Genomic DNA, 20,798 nt, shown 5'->3' with positions numbered 1-20,798 from the left:
CACCACTAACCTCTGTTACCAGTCCCCTAAATATAAGTTATACAAACTAAAACGGGACATAATCATGTATAAAGTAAATTAACCCTTACCATTGTCCACTTTGTTAACTGACAATTAGTGTTTTTTTGGTATAAAATCTTGTATTTGACGTGGGAAAGTTTTAGCACCCATATAGATTTTTAGAAAATGAGATGGTGGGACGACTTGGACGCATTCTGCCCCAAATGGTAGGAAAATGCCGATGACAGGGTCGAGTGGAGAAAACGAGGGGAGGCCTTTGCCCAGCAGTGGGACGCTATAACGGGCTAAGAAAAAGAAAAATATTGCAATACATGAGACCAATAACTTATTAAAATCTCGTCAAATTTACCTCAAACCCCTTTTATCTAAATATAGGCGTGAGATATTTTATTTTCTACGTGTTTAAGTCCCGTTTTAGTAGAAATGATGACGTGTGAAATCGTACACGCTTAAATTAATATTTTGTTATACTCGTAATATCTTATATATTATTTTGAAGGTATTCCATTTAAAAACCATAATTTAGCTTAACTTCAAACTCGGGTAAATCCATCTGTCAGATTATGCGATTTTGGTATTAAGAAAAGGTAATAGGGTAGATATTTGCTGAGAGTCGAATGGATTTACTCGAGTTTGAAGTTAAGCGACACAATTCACAGCGTTGTATTTTTTTTGTTATATACACCCTAATGAAATAAAAAACAATAATGTTAAATCAATGTACTTAATATTTTTAGCGTCGAAAAATAAAAATAGCGTAGTGTACAAAAAGTGTACTTTAGTGTTCATAAGTTTATTTTTTAGGAGCGTTAAAAATATTGTATATCTATACTTAGTTATTAGGACGACGTATCTGTGTATTGGAAATTTGAATATTATATCATACAAGATTTATTTGCGTTATATTAGGGTTTATTTTAAAAAAATCGGGTCTTGGAGCGTCTCGACCGCGGTAATTTTATATACCTAGTAAAATTATAGATGAATAATGACTGACTTTTGGGATCGAACAAGATGTCATAAAGTTGTCTTTTTTCATACTAAAGTGGTCATTATACAACCTTATTCACATTTAGGAGCGCCAAAGACGGCACCGATAGTCAAATGCGATGCAAATGCACATTATTAATGAATATATAACAGGTTATGTAAAGTGCGGCGGTGAAATGAAAGCGCTCCTTGGCCCGACCGTGCGACCTCGGGTGCTGGCGGCGGGGCGGGCGAGGCGGGGCGGGGCGGGGCGGGGCGGGCGGGCGGCGCGGGCGCGGCCTAGTCGAGGCCCACGTCGTCGTCAGTCGCGGGCTTCGGCCCGGCGCCCGGCGCGCCTGCGCCTGCGCCTGCACCACCGAATCCTGAGGCAAATCATTTGTCATTAAAATAAGTATAAATAGGATGATATCTAAGAAAGCAACAGAATTTGCGTGGTGATACGAGAAGAAAAAATTATATAGCCATCGGTGAAATGCTCTAAAAAAAGATTTCAGGATAACGGTAAATTTAAAACTTAAAAATGAATAAAATAAAGAGAGACGAATAACTGCTACTCAGTGGCGTAGCTAGGCGTGGGCGAATGTGGCGTTCGCCCACGGCCTCGCACTTTTGGGGGGGGCCTCGCAAAGCTAGCCTTTTTATTACCTCGGGAAACACAATCAAAAGCATTATTCGACAGTACGTACCACCAGCGGCGCTGAAGAACTTGCTCTGCAGCTTCTCAATGGCGGCGGCCACCTTGGGGTTGTTCTGGTACTTCACGAAGTTGGCCGGGTTGGACGACACGTCTTGGAAGGCCATGGCTACGTCTGGGTCCTGAAATTAAGTCAACATGACTTTTACGTTAGTATGTATTATAATCTGTATCTTTAGGTATTTAAATTAAAATAAACAAACAATTTCGGGTAGTTATAACATGTATTGGTTAACCGACCAATTATTAAACCGCCTGGATCAGTCACTGAACGACCTGAGTTTAACCTGCATTATTTGATCGTGTAATGTTTTCTTCTACCTTCAACTGGCTTAAGGAGCCATTTGAGGGTAGATTTTGTTTACTTTTATTTAAATACCTAAAGATACAGAGTATAGGCATTAGGTAAACGTGTACGTGACGTGTACTGCAGTCCCAATCGATACAATACAGATTGGCCCAAAAATAATATTGACAAAGAATTTAATTAAGGTAAGAGTGTGCGGAGCGTAAAATACAACTTAAACAAATGAGGTGCTTACCTGAATGAGTGCCATAATCTCGGGATCGCTGATGAGACTGGCGATGTCGGGCATGCCGCCGCCGCCGCCGCGCGGCATGCCGCCGGGGAAGCCCGCGCCGGGGAAGCCCGCGCCCGGGAAGCCGCCGGGGAAGCCCGGGGCGTCGGCCTGCGCCTGCGCCGCCCGAGCGCGCGCCTCCTGCGCCTTGCGGGCGCGCCGCAGCTTGTCTTGATGCTAGAAGGATGAAAGCATTCAATATACTTGATGAATAAAAAATGGATCGCTTGGCGTAAATGAAGAAATGGTGCTAGAATTAGACCAAGAAAAGTCTGCAGCGATTTTGATAACCCACGCAGTGCAAGTGTTTTTATACGTCATAATTTCATAGAAGTTTGGCGTTTAAAATGACACCTGTACTGCGTGGGCTATCAAAATCGCTGCAGACTTTTCTCGGTCTGACTCTAACTCGTTTGTACCGTAAAATAAAATTAATTCATCAAGTAAAGTAATCGAAACCACTTAAATACCTCCTTCTCCTCCTTCCTGCGTTGCATGGTCGGCTTGTGCTGGCGCGGTTTCTCGGCGTTAGGCTTGACTTCTCGCAGCTACTCGTCAGTTTTGTCGTCGTAGTCGATTACCTCTAGTGGTGATGTATACATGTTAGGATACAAACCTCCTCCTCCTTCCTGCGTTGCATGGTCAGCTTGTGCTGGCGCAGTTTTTCGGCGTTAGACTTGACCTCTTGCAGCTACTCGTCAGTTTTGTCGTCGTAGTCGATCACCTCTAGTGGTGATGTATACATGTTAGGATACAAACCTCCTTCTCCTCCTTCCTGCGTTGCATGGTCAGCTTGTGCTGGCGCAGTTTCTCGGCGTTAGACTTGACCTCTTGCAGCTACTCGTCAGTTTTGTCGTCGTAGTCGATTACCTCTAGTGGTGATGTATACATGTTAGGATACAAACCTCCTTCTCCTCCTTCCTGCATTGCATGGTCAGCTTGTGCTGGCGCAGTTTCTCGGCGTTAGGCTTGACCTCTTGCAGCTACTCGTCAGTTTTGTCGTCGTAGTCGATCACCTCTAGTGGTGATGTATACATGTTAAGATACAAACCTCCTTCTCCTCCTTCCTGCGTTGCATGGTCAGCTTGTGCTGACGCAGTTTCTCGGCGTTAGATTTGACCTCTTGCAGCTACTCGTCAGTTTTGTCGTCGTAGTCGATCACCTCTAGTGGTGATGTATACATGTTAAGATACAAACCTCCTTCTCCTCCTTCCTGCGTTGCATGGTCAGCTTGTGCTGACGCAGTTTCTCGGCGTTAGATTTGACCTCTTGCAGCTACTCGTCAGTTTTGTCGTCGTAGTCGATCACCTCTAGTGGTGATGTATACATGTTAGGATACAAACCTCCTCCTCCTTCCTGCGTTGCATGGTCAGCTTGTGCTGGCGCAGTTTCTCGGCGTTAGACTTGACCTCTTGCAGCTACTCGTCAGTTTTGTCGTCGTAGTCGATCACCTCTAGTGGTGATGTATACATGTTAGGATACAAACCTCCTTCTCCTCCTTCCTGCGTTGCATGGTCAGCTTGTGCTGGCGCAGTTTCTCGGCGTTAGACTTGACCTCTTGCAGCTACTCGTCAGTTTTGTCGTCGTAGTCGATCACCTCTAGTGGTGATGTATACATGTTAGGATACAAACCTCCTTCTCCTCCTTCCTGCGTTGCATGGTCAGCTTGTGCTGGCGCAGTTTCTCGGCGTTAGGCTTGACCTCTTGCAGCTACTCGTCAGTTTTGTCGTCGTAGTCGATCACCTCTAGTGGTGATGTATACATGTTAAGATACAAACCTCCTTCTCCTCCTTCCTGCGTTGCATGGTCAGCTTGTGCTGGCGCAGTTTCTCGGCGTTAGGCTTGACTTCTTGCAGCTACTCGTCAGTTTTGTCGTCGTAGTCGATCACCTCTAGTGGTGATGTATACATGTTAGGATACAAACCTCCTTCTCCTCCTTCCTGCGTTGCATGGTCAGCTTGTGCTGGCGCAGTTTCTCGGCGTTAGGCTTGACTTCTTGCAGCCACTCGTTAGTCTGGTCGTCGTAGTCGATCTTCAGCGACTCGCACAGGTCGTGAGATGCCTCCTCGAACTTGCCCAGCAACCTGTAAGGATTATCAGCATAATTTTAAAGCACTCGTGCAGAAGTTTACCAATAGGTAAGTATATAAAGATTTTTTTTTTAACAGACTAGTAAAATGATTAGGTTAAAGTTTTAGAAACATTTGGGCTGTTTTTAATGTCTTACTAAAAAAGCATTAACCATGTAACCGCCAAAGACGTCAACTGGCGCGACTTCAGCCCAATATCAACCTTTTTGCATTCCGACAAGGTTCAGGATGGCGCACCGCACACGACAGGCGTGGCGTTCAAAGGGTTAACATGAAATACTAACCTATACGCTCTCCCGCGGAATTTGTACGCAGCGGCACTGTCGCAGTTGAGTTCCAGAGCCTGTGTGCAGTCTTTGATGCACGCGTTCGGTTTGTTCAGCTTTAGATACACCTGCAACCAAATACATTCAATTAATATAACAAGGTATCTGAAGATTGACCCACCAATAGAAAACACGGAAGATTGTGAGTTCAAAACTCCTTGATGCTAAATAGTACCTACTAAAGTCAGATCACGTAAGTTTTCATGCCAAGCACTTCGCCATGGAGCTTATAGCGATTTGTATGCAGTTTTACTGCCAAGTTTTGATTTTTGTATGGTCAGAGTCTAAAAGTTCTGTTTAGGAAAAATAGCATAAAAGGGGGTCAAAGGTTATGTCCACTTTAGACGTTGTCAAATTTAGGGTTAATTTAATTAGTTAACGGAATTCTAAGATAAATAAATTTGTGCTAAATATTGTAGCCAATTTGACACCTGAGACCCAGAAGCAATTGTTTTGTTTTTGAAATTGGAACCCTTAGTTACATAATAAAAGTTCAAAATAGATTTTGGAATATGTACAAAAAATTGTACGCAGGGACATAGGAGGCTATAAGTAGATGACACTGCAGGTTTTATGATAACTAGATTGTTACAGGTTACCAATATCTACATTCAACAATACTTTGCACTTATTTACGCGCTTTTTTATCTTTCTTTATCTATTACGCGAGATTTGTAAGGCGATTTCATTGCATTAAGAAAAATAAGTATTTTGGTATGTAGTGGCGCATCATTACTGCTGAATTTCCACTATGACTTGGAACTTCAGTAGCCGTTTAAGTGTAATGCTTTTCGATGTCACTTGGCGGCTTCCTAAGGCGCATATGAATGATATGGTGGAAACCTTCGCAGTCAATGGGTAACTCTCAATAGGGAATATTAGGCAAAGCTCTGTGTACATGGCACCACTAGCACATACAGTAAACAAACCTCATTGACATCATGACACATCATGCGTCACTAGGTCAATCACATATGGCCTACCGCGAAGGCGAGAGCAGATAAAGAAATCCCGATTTTCGCGTTTCGCGGTAGGCCACCTGTAAACAAACCGCCTTGGTGCATCAATGTCATAGTGAAAACTTGTCAAAAAACTGTTTAAGGCATAGTATGTATAAGTTACTAGCTTCGTTTACTAAACAAATTAATGCTGCACTCTGGCGGCAGAACATTGCAGTAATACTCCCTATAGGCAGAGCAATGGGCCCCAACGCCACTGTGAGTGGAAAAACCACTTTTCCTATATTTCTAAGAATCATTTAAAGATTTTTTCATTTCTTACCTGTCCTCTCTTAGCAAAGAGCAAGGCACTCTGTGGGTTCAGCTGTATAGCCTCATTATACAACTTGATGGCCTCCTCAAAGTTCTGCTCCGAGAATGCCCTCATGGCCGCAGACCTCTTCTCGTCCGACTGGTCCCTTTCCTCATCTGTGGTCTCCTTTGACTGGTCGCCCATGACTTGAGAATCATCTAGTACATCTGGTTCTATGACACCTAATGTAAAAAAAATTTAAAGACAAATATGAAGATTGAAGATAATACAATAATACAATAATCTTCATTGAAGATAATACAATAATACAATAATCTTCATTGAAGATAATACAAACACAGAATAGATTACCTTACATATGTAGAAAAAATGGTATGTAATTATCAAACTACAGAAACTGCTAGAATACTGATGGCCTTTAAAGCTCAACTGAGAGACTTGATTACATCACTAAAAGGAACCAAATAAAAATATTTAAAATATGATATAGATTTTATAATGATAAGTAACACAAGCCTTTTCATTCTATTTGAAAAAAAAATGACACAACTGTTTGTTAAGTACAGTTTGTAACTATAAAATTTTAATTCCTAAAATTCTTAAAGCAAATTTGGTTTTAGTAAGCATTTATGATTTGACTGCCTATTGTTATGGTCAGGCACTTGTGCCTTAATGATAACTACAATATCTGGGAGACCGAGCTTTGTTCAGAAAACGTACAAAAACTCAAAAATGCTCGTTTTTCCAGAGATAAGACCTAGCTAGATCGATTTATGGCCCCTGAAAACCCCCATATAGCAAATTTCATCGAAATCGTTAGAGCCGTTTCCGAGATCCCTGAAATATATATATAAATAAATAAGCAAGAATTGCTTGTTTAAAGGTATCCAATTAAAAAATTGTGTTTATCAAACAACCAACAATGTTACATAAATAATAATTGCTTAAAAACTTGCCTTCCATATCCAGCTCAACATCTGACTCCGGGTCCGACTCTTCATCAGATGAAGGTATCTTATCAGCATTATTATTTGATGGAGGAACACTGTAAGGTAAATTATAGTTATAGAATTTAACAAGAGACTGCAAAATTAAATATTCAGGTTCTAGAATCATATGGAAATAAATGCAATTGGTCATATGCAGTATATTGTTTTCAAGTGAGCATGGCTCATTTTTCAAGCAGTATATATATTAATATAGCCCAATGGTTCCTAAACTAAGCTTTGGTTGCGTTAGATCTGGTCCGCAAGCCTTAAAATCCGGCCCATGAGACAAATTCCATAAAATCCAGCCGGCAATAATAAAGTGAAAGCCTGGTTGTGGCCCTTAGGTCAAAATAATTAGAGATGCAAGCGGCATTGGGGAATTAGGAATGTGAATGACTGTCCAGGGCCTTCTGCCACAAAAATATAGATTAATACTATTAATAGAGAAAGCACCCGGACTATGCCCACACCAAAGCTAGTCAGTTAGGTCTTGCTACCCTCTGCTACTAGCTATTTATAATCTATTATGTTTTTTTTCTTATGGATAATAATCTGGTACACTATATGAAAACAAACTAAAGAAATAAAACAGCTGCAAATGTTTATACTTTGCAACATTTCAGCTAAAATATGATCCATGCAGGATATTGACCCAATGACTGCGTAAATACTAGATCGCTGGCCATTGACGCACTTAGCGTTCTCATGTTCTCTACATAACATACATCACTCCTATTTATGGGAGGCCTTCACACGCTGCTCAACAATAAGAATCATAAAAAAAAAACAATTAACAAAAAGCAATCATACCTATCTCCAGATGCTGTAAACGTTTTAGCACCAAAAGTCGCCGCGGGTATTGTGCCGCCAAGCGAAGTAATGTAATCCTTGAAGAATACTATTTTAGGGTGGTTCAAGATCTGAGGCTGGCTTTTGCAAATTTCTATGAACATCTTCAGTTGCCCCAGCTGTTCCTCGTTGAATGGACAACTCATCTTGAATCCTGTGAGTTACCGGCGAAACCACGAAAAGTATTCTGCAATGTAATGCACCTGTCAGAACGATATTACTTTTACAAATAGTTGGCAATGCAGAGAAATTATCAAGAATTTACTTCTGACTGGAAATAAAAGACAACTTACGCTTAAGATGCGAAATAAAGAAACTGGTTAGCGGTATTCTAATGTATCTAAACTGACGCAAGAAACTCTTGTTTGCGGCGGATTACAGAAAATTCCAGTGTCCGGCGCAGCGCAGACAAGACAAACAAATTACAAAACCTGTTACAGATAAAATATCCCTACATTCGTTCTTGTCAAATGTAAAACTGTAACAGACGGGCGTACCGGACCGCAGCCTTGATTTGGTCTGGTCAGCACAAGGTCAGCAAAATGTATTTCTCGATCTCACCATGAAGTTGGAGCGAGTTGTCAGTTTTTTTGTCATACTAATTTGAACCTTATCACCGAGACAGAATGTTGTTCGTACCAGACTAGAGAAAACGGTCCACATGAGATAGAAAAACCCGAGCCCTGTGTCTCACTCGCACATGTCGCCAATGTTAAAAAGATACCATTTTGGTAGAAATTATATCAATATACTACTGAAATTCATTACCTTCTTATACTATTTTAGAGCTATATTCCAATTACAGTTCTGATATCTTTTAAGTAATTTGTTAATTATTATGATGTTAATATTATTAACTGATTAAGCCAAGCATGTGCGCAACAAAAAAACAGTAAATTGAATATGGTAGAAATTGTAGTAACTTTGAATATTAATTGGTATCCCCAACTTGATGACGATTAGGGTGACTATGATGTCGGTACGATTTGGATCGGTCTTACAAAATTGTTATTTCATACTTAATGTAAAAATAACTTTACCTAAATAGTATACTAATAAATAAATAAAGATATACTTATTTCGGCATGTTTAATTATTCGGTTCACGTAATGAGAGCTACATAATTGCCAAAAATTAAATCCGAAGTCCTTGGACATTACAGACTCATATATATACATAATATTTAATTACTGGAACGTTAATTCTAACTATTTATATATATGTAATCGATTCTATATAGGTTGGGCCGACATTTCCGTCAGTATACAAAAGCGGCAAATTTGAAAATGTTGTTCCCATTACAGATCTACGATGACGCTTACCCTTAACCCGTGGAGCGCCCTACACAGACACGTGTGCTGGTAACTAGTATAGGAGTTCCATACTACGGTAATTCTGGGGCGCTCCAGGGGTTAAAGAATAGCTAAAGTATGCAAAAGGGAAGTCATCACGTATATGAACACACCATGAGTATGATATTGATAGTGATCGGTATTTTGTTAAATCATGAATTATGAAGAGCATAAATAGTGTAGAATGCCGGTTTACACAGTTAAATGTAAGTTTTTATTTCGTCGTGTGCTAATATTTTATCATTTTAGTCAATAATCAAGATAATTTCGTGTAAAAACATAAATTTTTACGCTACGCTAGGGCTTGACAAAATGACTAGTATCGATAACCAGTGGGCATAGTAATAATATAAATTTATTTGCGTTGCAAGTGTTGAAAGTAGGAATTAAATTCGCAACGACTGGTGATAAATTAAAACACGACCGAAGGCAGCGTTTTTAATCGATACGATTTGCGAATTACCAAGTACAACTACAACGTTTTACCCGACCCTGGATATCTGTCTCGCTCTCTCTTATAGCTGTCTTTGATAGAAATAAATAGAAATAGAAAATATTTATTTGGCGTACAAAAACATACCTACATTACGGTAAGTACAACATAAAGTTCACAATAGAGTAAACATACACCAAATAGGATGCCGCTCAGCATAAGCAGTGTCTGTAAGACACTACGCTGGTTTTCACCCAATACGTACGATGGACGTACAGTGGACCACCTTCCTCACAATCAAGCATGATCGCATTGATCGCGATCCAATACGCCCATCCCATCTGTAACAGCTTTTATAACGACTAAAAGCTTTATAACGACTAAATGAAGTAAGGTTGTGTGAAGCGTTTTACAGAAGAGAAAAAAACTATATCCATCTCTTTTCTGGGGCAATTATACTAGCATAGGGAAAATACAGTATGATTCTCTGTGATTATGCACGAATGAGAAAAGATCTTGGCCAAACTATACATTCCATCTTATGCTAATATCCCACATTCATATGACTTATGGTCACCCTAATTAGAAAGAGATGGAGGGCTCAGGTTTGACCTCTCATGTGGACACACTTTTTGGCCAGTGTACACTATCCAGTTTACTCTCTACGTCCGTGGATCTCACTTAAGCCCCCCATTCACACTCCTACCTTGTAGTCCGCCTCGTTAGGTAGGATTGTGTATGGGGGTTGCGGACTACGAGCCGCCCTACAAACGGCTAAACTCGGAGTAATTAACAATGGAGCCGCCATTAACAGGCGTTTCCCCTCTGTCGAAAATAGGCGGCCAATGGTCAACCACATGTCAACCATATGTATGGTCTGACGTTTATCTGACATGACGTACCTATACATTTGATGTGCCCCTCCCCCGCAAAAAACGGCAGACTATTTTGTACCGAAAATTTTAGACATGGCGTCTCCGTTGGTTATATCCTCTAAGCGGCTAAACGGTAGGACGGCTCGTAGTCTGCAACCCCCATACACAATCCTACCCAACGAGGCGGACTACAAGGTAGGAGTGTGAATGGGGGGCTTAATAGCTGCGTGGCCCGATCAAGGCCTGTTCACTTCCTAAGAAAGTTATGTCCCCAAATAATTGCGCATGTATGCGCCTGAAGCTTCTATGTGTGCTTTGGCCTCCTAGAAAAAGTTGCCAGTAATCAAATAAAAACATTTTTCTACAGCAACATTGCTCCCAACTAAGATTTATATTTTCACGATTTTTTTACATTATTAATCATAAAACGGGACTTAAAACAGTTAAAACTTAACTACAAGCGATTAAGTTTTATAATGAATATTTGCTTCCAACTGTCTTTATCAATGTTCATAAAATATATGGAGGGTAGGTACGTCTACCCACCATAATAAAAAAAAATATTTGTCAATGACTCTGTCCAACTGCTGTGGTTAAAGTTCATAACGAAAATTTTAGTTATTAAATCTTTAAATAATAAATACAACGTAGCGGTACTACCACTTAAGACTCTGTAAGGCCCCATTCGCACGACAGCTTAAAAAGCGTTGCGTTAAAACCCGACGTTGGCGCTTTTTTACCGTTTCCAATATTTGTGTTCATATGAACGCTTAAAAATCACTTATGAGTCGTACTGCCACGTACGCATCTCAGCAAAGCCATACTTTATTTGCTATTACGACGTATTATTTGAATATAGCTTGAATATTTCAGGAATTTGTAAGCATAAGTTGACATTTTTAAGGTGAAACTAATAATAATCTTGACGATTGACACCAAAAATTGACACTTGACAGTCAACTGACAGCAGCGCCGGCGCTTTTTTAACGCTTGTGAGAACAGATACACGGAGTTCCGTATGCTCTATTCAATTTGACGCCAACGCTCAACGCCGAAAATCGAACAGTGCTCGATAAAAAAGCGCCGCGCCTAAAAACCGCCTTCGTGTGAATACATACATGGTTATCCATTTGTGTCATTCAGACGCTTTTTTAACGCGCGTTGAAAAAGCTGCCGTGCGAACGGGGCCTAAGTCTGTACCTACATGGATTACAGCAATGCACATAGAAAATGTGCTAAATGCGGAGCAACGGCTGTTGAAGATACATATTTGAGTGAAATTCATAGCTTTAGTGGGTTCAGAAGGAACCGCGTCATAACGCATCTGGAAAGCGTATTAATTAACCGTGAAGAAATGTATGAATACAAGTTGGAAATCTGTGTAAAATGCCGTGTGTAAAGTGTAGTGTATCTGTGTGTGTAAAGTGTAATAGGTAGGCATGCCTAAAGTTATTTGTATTATACTGAAAACTTTGTGAATGCGCTTTATTAATGTCTATTTTTTTATTAAGTTGTCAGGGTTTCATTTTCAGTGTATATTTCTATATGTAAAACATTTTTTTAATAAATAAAATAATACAATGTTATAAAACTTATAAACATAAATATGCCTTTTATTTAAATTAATTGATAATACCACAAACAAGGGGTAATATTTGCATCTTTCATATATTTCGTGATATGAAAAGAACAAATATGTTTATCAACAGAATTACTACCTACCAATACCCGCCAGGCTAAACCGGTTGTCAACTTTAGTTCCATTGGTACACAGCGACGGCGCCACTAGTATAAACGTATAAACGGTTGGGGACATTTTTTTGTATGGAGTTACCGTTCTTCTCCTAGTGAGTATTATATTCTTTGCTCGGACGTACGCGTATCGCGGCTAGAGAGTGGAGGGGGTTATACAATTATACAATGTGGTTGGTAACTGTCAAAGGTTTGCACAGATGGCGCTATCATAGTTTGCCCCATAGATGGTAGGATGGTGCGTCCGTGAGGGACAAAACATACGCAATGCGACACTATGATTGATCGAATTTATTTGTTGTCCACCATAATCCATACTAAATTTACGGTGGGGAATAAAAGAAATGTGAGACTGTGACAAGGACAAACAATTATAGCGCTTTCGCTGCTACTCCTACTGAATGATACATAAGACTATCCCGTTCCGTCATTTCCATCCACCCCTCTTGCCTGATCCAGTTAAATACTAGATTCATGGTTTGCCCCATAGATGGTAGGATCCTATAGATGTGCTATACGCGTGCGTCCGTGAGGGACAAAACATACGCAATGCGACACTATGATTGGTCGAATTTATTTGTTGCCCACCATAATCCATACTAAATTTACGGTGGGGAATAAAAAAAATGTGAGACTGTGACAAGGACAAATAATAATAGCGCTATCGCTGCTACTCCTACTGAAGAATACATAATACTATCCCGTTCGGTCATTCCCCCCCCCCCCCCCCCCCTCATGCCTGATCCAGTTATATACTAGATTCATGGCTTGCCCCTTTTTCTATGAGATTTGGCTTAAAGGGCTGGCATCCAGGGCATAAAATTCCATTAAAATAACAAAATGTTGACACAATTCTAGGGATTGACAGAGCAACATAGAAGGTAGGATCGTATAGAAGTGGTATACGCGTGCCTCCGTGAGGGACAAAACATACGCAAATGCGACACTGTGATTGGTCGAATTTATTTGTTGCCCACCATTATCCATACTAAAAAAAAGGTGGGGAACAAAAGAATATGTGAGACTGTGATAAGGACAAACAATAATAGCGCTTTCTCTGCTACTCCTACTGAAAGATAAGTACGTAAGACTATCCCGTTCTGTCAGTTATCCCCACCACTCATGCCCAATCCAGTTTAATACTAGATTCATGCAGAGCAAGCTATGCTGGCGCCATCTGTTAAATACTTTGACCGGCCATTGAAGTTAGATGGCGCTGCATCGTGTGTTTAAAAATCACAATTTTTGTTTTAGTTAACAATTTGCAAGCCATGTAGGTTCCATGTAGTCAAAATTCGTGTCTAAACCCTACCCCATTTTTAACCGACTTCAATTTCATAGAAGGAGGAGGTTCTGTATTCGGTTGTGGCTATTTTTTTTTCTATGTACGTTCATTTACATTTTACGCTAGCTAACGGTAAATAAATCGTGACAATCGTGGGATGTAACTCTTACAGATTTTACATTGCGCTTATTGAATCAAAATATGACTTGAAGACTAGGTATGCACTAAATAGTACAATCTGGGTAAATCACTGAGCCACTGTTATTGTCTTTTTTACTTTGTAACTTGGACAAAACGGTCGTTAACAGCTAATGGCGACATATTGCCCACTATCACAGTAATTGCTCCGGTCCATCTTAGCGGCACCTGCGTTTTAATAGGTTAACTTTGTAGTTTCGCCATAATAGCTAGGTAAGTACTTAAGGCACTTTATATCTGTGCTTTAGAATCTTTAGATAGGACTCTCGTTTAGTTATATAGCTTATTCTATTTACTATTTACAATAATTATACCTACATCAGCGAACACAAAAAAAAAACATTAATTTCAATTATTTTATCATCGTTAGACTTATTAGCTTACTTTGTTTGTTCCAATAGATATAGATGGTCAAGCAAATCTTGTCAGTAGAAAAAGGCGCGAAATTCAAATTTTCTATGGGATGATATCCTTTCACGCCTACATTTTTCAAATTTGCCGCCTTTTTCTACTGCCAAGATCTGCTTGACCCAGTTTTTTTATAAATCATTAATCGATTGCCACAATACACACATATAAACAAAAATAAACAATAGTAATTATATAAGTAGGTTTGCAGGTAATATATACTATCCTATCCTACCCACAACACAAGCTTTATTGAGCTTATGTCACGTGGGTGTGAGCTTCGTCTGCGTAGAAATTGTTAATCTGTATAATTATTAAATAGAAATGGACACTTGCAACACCAGAGGGGTCACAAGTGCGTTGCCGGCCTTTAAGATGGGATTACGCTCCTTATAATAGATACACGGAAGAAAGAATGAGCGCGCCGCGCTCAATAGATAGGTATATATTATATACCTACATACTATTTGAACTACCTACTGCCAAAACTCTGTATAATAAATTTTCTCATAAAATATTTTTTTTTCATCGAATCCTCAGTGCCGTTTATGAAAAATAACATAAGCAAAAAAAAACTCGACAAGGCTGATTGATCAGACCGGAATCGAACTCGGACCTTTCAGTAAATATACCAACAAGAAACGGAAAACCCTTAACAAACAGAACGACAGAAAAATTCACCTAAAATTATCGTTTTATTGATTCAGTAATTACGAAAACCCGATTAGACAGAGTTTTTAGCGAAGCCATTAAGTAGTAATATCATTTTTGGAGTAACTTCATATGACGTAGGTCAACTTAACGACGTTGTGGGTAGACTTAATGTCTTGTGATTGTCAGTTTTGTTATTTCGATCGATGGTGAAACAACTATAGTGTAAACAAAAGTAAATTAAAAATGTTTAATATGTTCAAACATGAGTTAGTGTTTATATTATTATGTTTTATCTTAGGTAAGTACGTAGGTAGAATTCGATTCCTGGCCCACTGTTAAACCTTTTCACATTTACTACGTACATTGGTATCCCATTGATACCTACATATAGTACAATAATTATTATTGACACTTACTGGGAAAACGTTCAATGGTGGGCTACAAATATTATGTTTGTTCGGTTGTATTTAGGGTTGCCAGATCGAAAGGCGCTATTATCGGGAAAAAATATAAATTTTTCGGGATTTTGAGACTTAAGTCGGGAAAAGAACATTCAAATTAAAGTAATTGTATTAAAAACAATGATATTTGACATTATTGGCACTACGTCAGCTGCTCTGCCCATAGACGTTTTTATATAAAAATAGTATAAATTCTTTGAGATCTTGAACAAACAAAAAAAAATTCGGGGCGGCGAGTAGCTCGACGCGGTTTGCTCGCTCGCTCGACGACAGTTCGAAACTTGAAATTATTGTTATATAACGTGAAGCTGTTTTTCGGGACAGTTTTCACTTTGTCGGGAATCGGGAACACATGCTAAAAATCGGGAGAATCCCGCCAAATCCCGACTATCTGGCAACCCTAGTTGTATTGATTGACGCAAACACGTGTAAGTTTTTACTAAAGTATAGGCAAGTATATTGTTTTTTTAAGGTAGCTCTTTAGAATTAAATATCTTACCAACTGGATATCATTCATTACTCATAGATTTAGGATTTCAATGCGTGTCCAATATAAACAAAATAACGCCGCAGATATTCATATCATATCATATCTTAAATGTATTTTTCCTCTTAAATTGTATCAATTAAATATGTATTGAATTATTTCCAAAGCCGCGGTTTTCGCACATCCAAAGGATGTTGGAATTACAACAACAACAACAACACAGAAGCCGGAGTTAAAGAACAGATTCTTCGGTTTGGAAAATATTTTGGGCCAAATATTCCATGGGCCAGGATATCTCAATCAGGTAGGTACCTGGACAATTTATCCTGTCCGTAATAAGGTAAACGTACTGGTGCTCGACGTGTTCCCAGTACAATATGTCATCTTGAAACGTAAGTCATTGTCAATAGAGGTCACCTCTATCAAGGTGTCATCTATTGGGCATTAGCATGTCGAGCACTAGTACGTTTACCTTAGCCATATCCATATAAAGAGATATCTCTTTCTCGCTGTCACTTATGGGCGGCGCACCAAGGTCGCGGTGCGGTGGTGCGGCAGTCTGTTATAGCCCAAGAAAGATACGTACGGTTACGTTAAACATTAATTAGTAATAGGCAATTTTCTTTATTCCTGTGCTTTAGATCATTTTAAGATACTTTATTTTCGAAAACAAACTTTCTCTCCGGAAGTTGGTAAAAAAAAATAGTTTAAAAAAAGAGCCGTTCTTGTTTGTTAAAAATAGTAATAGTATTTTTAGTTTGTAAACGTGACGAAAATAATGTTTATAATGAGTCGACAATGGAATCAGTCAAAATATTTACACGGAAAATAACTAATTCAATAAATGGCGGGGCCTCACGTCGATATACGTCATAACTTGATGAAAAAAAAAGTAATAATTAGGTCTTTGATTGAATTACCATACTAAAGCCTGACCAGGAATATATGATCATTGTCAAGAGGGCGCTATTATTCTCATTTATATGGCAACAGATCAGTATAGTCTGAACAATGTGGATTGGCTTGACTTACATAAGTACTTTTATTCACTCTAACCATAATCAGAATCCAAATATTCGGTGTTCACATGTTTTGATTGTCGGTTTTAAGTTAAATAAAGTATAAATAATAGGTGGTGTTTAACTTAAAGTTAGACGGCTTTAAGTTAAACACCACTTTCAATGGAACATATCCATAGGGCAAGCCGATAATACCACTCGTATTCCACCTGTCCAATTTCTTTGGTAACTAACTAATAAAAATATAAAACTAAACATACTTACCTACACATAGTTGGTCAAGCAAATCTTGTCAGTAGAAAAAGGCGCGATATTCAAATTTTCTATGGGACGATTATAAAACCCCAATCAAAAAAGTTTCACATAATCATCATAATAACTTTAAATCAGCAGTTTCTATCTTTAAAACGTATGTTATTTTCAGCAAAACCCTCAAGCACAATTCAACAATTGGCAACAAATGCAAACACCAAATCAAGCGCAATCAAATTTAGACCAGCATCTCCAATCGACGCCACAATATCCTCAGGGTGGCTTCTCCCAAAACAATTTTGGGAATAGCCAAAACCAATACCCATCACCGGTACAATTTCCAGATCAACAGATCAACCAACAGTTAAATCAGTACCCTTCCCAATCAAATCAACAAAACTTTAACGGAAACAACTTTGGACAGAACCAAAATTTTAACACTGGCACTTTAGACGACATTCCACTTCAGAATGGGATCAGCCAGTCCCGACCTGGAAATTGGAATCCTGGAAACCAATTTCAAAATCAAAATCAGGGAAACCAACAGTTCCAGAATCAAAATGGAAACCAGATGTCAATTCAAAATCAGAAGCCACAAGGCCTTGATGAGTACAATCCCGTGGCCATATTAGGAAAACCTGTTGCTATGACTACTTCTGTCCCAGATAGCATTGTTTTCCAAGATGGGTGGGTATAATTTACAATTATTTGAGGTAAACTAAATACTTTGTCCGGGCGGACATCGACCGACCTAAGCTTCGTTTCTAAGCGAAAATGTTTTGTATGCTAATAAGTAATAGGCTTTTACAGATTTCTTTATTAAAAATATATAGATGCCCATAGGTATAATAACAAATAAAAAACTAAAATTATTTTATGACAACACTTGTTTTTGACTATTTTGACATTGAATATTTAGTATTTGTTGTTAAAATGTATAAATTAAAGCGTATTTTTAAATGTAAGTATTTGACCCTTATTTTAACGTTTCCCATTGCAAGCAGAAAAAATATTAAAAATAAATCTAGTAATTATCTAATTCTTTACCTTTAGGTGGAGTAGGACACTTTCGAGTTAGGTCACATTCTGAGGACGTCATTTTCGAGGTAGCATAATACGCTTCGGACAAAAAAACGATCGTATACATGTCGTAAAGTGACGTACTAAGAAAGTGACTAACTTGGGAAGTGACGTCCTCAGAAAGTGACCTACCTCAAAGTGACGCCTTCAGAACGTGACCTAACTCTAAAGGATTACTTGGCAGTGATGCCACGGAAATAAGTAATAATTTAATAAAAAATAACTCGTGGATCCAGAGGACCTACCACAGGGTATCTCTGTCGCACTTGCAAATTCGTACGTAAGTGTGACAGGGAGGCAACACGAACACGTCAAACGTGGTTCGCGGTAGGCCCTCTGGCCACATTCAGTTATTATAAGTCAAACCGCAATTTAAATTTGTTTCAGACGAATGTGGTTAGGTACTAGCGGCGACTAGATCAATAAATTTTATGTCAATATGCAAGCCATAAACGGTTTTATTACGTTTTTATACTGAGTGCTTTTAGTATGGTGCTATTGGTAGAAGGCGGCAGTCAACCTAGTGACAATATATCCTTAAGTTTAATAGGCCACTGGGGCACACGGACACAATACCTACCTACAATTCATATAAATTTTAGGACATTGTTGACAAAACGCACTGATTTAAATGTCAGTTCATCAAAATCGGTCAGATCTGAATTTAATCAGAACTAGAACAACTGAATTCTGATGTGTTTGCGGTGGCCTTAATAATGCAGTACAATGCACTGCACAATTGTATCACCAAGGTACATAAAAGGCACTCGTACCTTTACGCTCCGCGATTGTTGCGCCATTCAGGGTCCTAGTTAAATTGGTTGCTCAATATCTACGCTATAGAATTTCCAATTTAGCAACAACCCTATATATGGCATAACAATCCTGTGTGGTGACTGTACATGCGTACAGTCTGTGCGGAAAGAGAAGAGTTGTAGAACTTATGGGCTCCCATGCATACATTCCACGACGCTCCTCTTTCCGCACATACTCTAGAGTTAGACCAAGTCAAGTCTGCAGCGATTTAGATAGCCCACGCAGTGCAAGTGTCATTTTAAACGTCAAACTTCTATGAAATTATGACGTATAAATAACACTTGCACTGCGTGGGCTATCAAAATTGCTGCAGACATTTCTTCGTGTAACTCTACCTATCGTGCTTAAAAGTGTTCCATTCCAATTTTATGCTAGCAAAAACAATGAAGTCGATAGAAACTATTGATTGCACAACGCGCCAGCTTAATCGAACTTTCAGCACCATAAAACATGACAAAACTCTGTTTACAGTAGTGATACTCCCACGCAGAGACAATGTGTGCAGGATTGCCCATCGACCACAGAATACAAGCCCGTGTGCGGATCGAACAACGTAACGTACTTTAACCCGGGCCGGTTCATTTGCGCTCGGAACTGCGGTGTTAGTGAGTATCCGGATTCCTTTGCAACTGCGGAACAAATCAAATTATTATTTTTTCTTTGATAATTTGGGACGGTTACCACCTTGATCGGATGGCCTATAAAGGGTGACTCACGCTAGACCGGGCCGGGGCCGGGCCGGAGCTTCCGGCGCTTCGTTTTCTATGGAAAGCACCACGCGATCACCGATCAGCCGTCATAATGACGTGTCGGACGCCTTCGGCCTCGGCCCGGCCTGGTCTAGCATGAGACCTGCATTTATTTTTTTATAGTACATATTTAAATATTTGGTGCTTAAATTAGCAAGCAAGCAGACTCGAAAATGAAGTATTTTATAGATAATACTTGTACTATTATTAATCAACATTTTAAATTAAAATTTACAAGCTATTGCACTCCACGAATGAGCTTTTAAAATGGAATTGTACAGTAAACACAAGTTTAATTTTGCTGAACGTGATGGATACAATGATAAATTAATTCAGGTCTACCAACTTCGCGAAACAATAATTATTAATTGTTGAAATTGTTTTCAGATGTTTTCATACAAGGGGACGGTAAATGTAAAACAAGATGACACCATTATGAATAAAATAATTATAAAAAAAAAAAATCTTTAACTCTCTGTGTCCCCGAAGTATTTAGACTACTTATTTAGTACTACAGGGAAGGTTTGTTGGGTTAAGTGCAGTCAATCAATCAATCAAACTTTTATTGTTAAAATCAAGGATGTTGCGGATGCAGATTTTTTGACATCCGCGGTTTCGGATGCGGATGCAGATATTTAAAGGCTCATATCCGCGGGTGCGGATGTCATGATTAGGTACTTAAAGACGTCAAATATTATATTTTAGTAAGTAATTTTTATTTAAAAAAGAAACGAAACGAGTAGTATTTGAGCAAGAATATACGAGTAGGTGCGTTATTTTTAATAAACAGTAACTTGGCCGACTTTTCTGGATCTATACGATTTCGTTAACGGTAATGACGAAATTACCTCTCTAGCACTTACGCCGCCGCTAAGACGTTCCTGTACCAACTTATTCGACATCCGCATCCGCATTAAGCTCCGCATCGATTTTATGCGGATGTGGATGCCGATTAGGGAATGTAATAACCGGCCAAACTTCATAACCGGTTTCGGTTACGGTTATGCCCGAAAAATAACCGAATATCGGTTATAATCGGTTACGGTTATTTTACACGAAAAATTATAAATGTACAATGAAATAATGAAAAAAAAAAATACAAAAATCTTTGTTTTAGTACCTATACAGACCCTACAGTATTAGGGAATGTGAGTAAAAGTCTTCGTTT

At 39.0% G+C, this 20,798-nt stretch overlaps 2 protein-coding genes across 2 annotated transcripts; one reads left to right on the top strand and one right to left on the bottom strand.

The window, feature by feature from the left end:
• Positions 1 to 1,257: 1,257 nt before the first annotated feature.
• On the bottom strand, positions 1,258 to 8,228 carry LOC134793126 (hsc70-interacting protein-like). The gene is made up of 9 exons (XM_063764681.1): positions 8,103 to 8,228; positions 7,771 to 8,012; positions 6,928 to 7,016; positions 5,981 to 6,192; positions 4,658 to 4,767; positions 4,208 to 4,367; positions 2,248 to 2,460; positions 1,698 to 1,827; positions 1,258 to 1,373 (listed from the first exon to the last, which is right to left on the bottom strand). The coding sequence occupies exons 2-9, from the start codon at positions 7,953 to 7,955 to the stop codon at positions 1,291 to 1,293; spliced, it is 1,182 nt and encodes a 393-aa protein (XP_063620751.1). The 5' UTR covers positions 7,956 to 8,012; positions 8,103 to 8,228; the 3' UTR covers positions 1,258 to 1,290.
• Positions 8,229 to 14,981: 6,753 nt separating this feature from the next.
• Positions 14,982 to 20,087, top strand: LOC134793120 (myb-like protein M). The gene is made up of 5 exons (XM_063764667.1): positions 14,982 to 15,064; positions 15,882 to 16,018; positions 17,158 to 17,672; positions 19,353 to 19,486; positions 20,018 to 20,087. Exons 1-5 carry the CDS (start codon positions 15,010 to 15,012, stop codon positions 20,056 to 20,058), a joined length of 882 nt encoding a protein of 293 aa, XP_063620737.1. The 5' UTR covers positions 14,982 to 15,009; the 3' UTR covers positions 20,059 to 20,087.
• The last annotated feature ends 711 nt before the right edge of the window (positions 20,088 to 20,798 follow it).

Source organism: Cydia splendana, chromosome 1, assembly GCF_910591565.1.
Source record: "Cydia splendana chromosome 1, ilCydSple1.2, whole genome shotgun sequence".
Classification (NCBI taxonomy): Eukaryota; Metazoa; Arthropoda; class Insecta; order Lepidoptera; family Tortricidae; genus Cydia; species Cydia splendana.
Note: the sequence above shows the minus strand (reverse complement) of the source record. Positions and strands in the feature narration are given on the sequence as shown.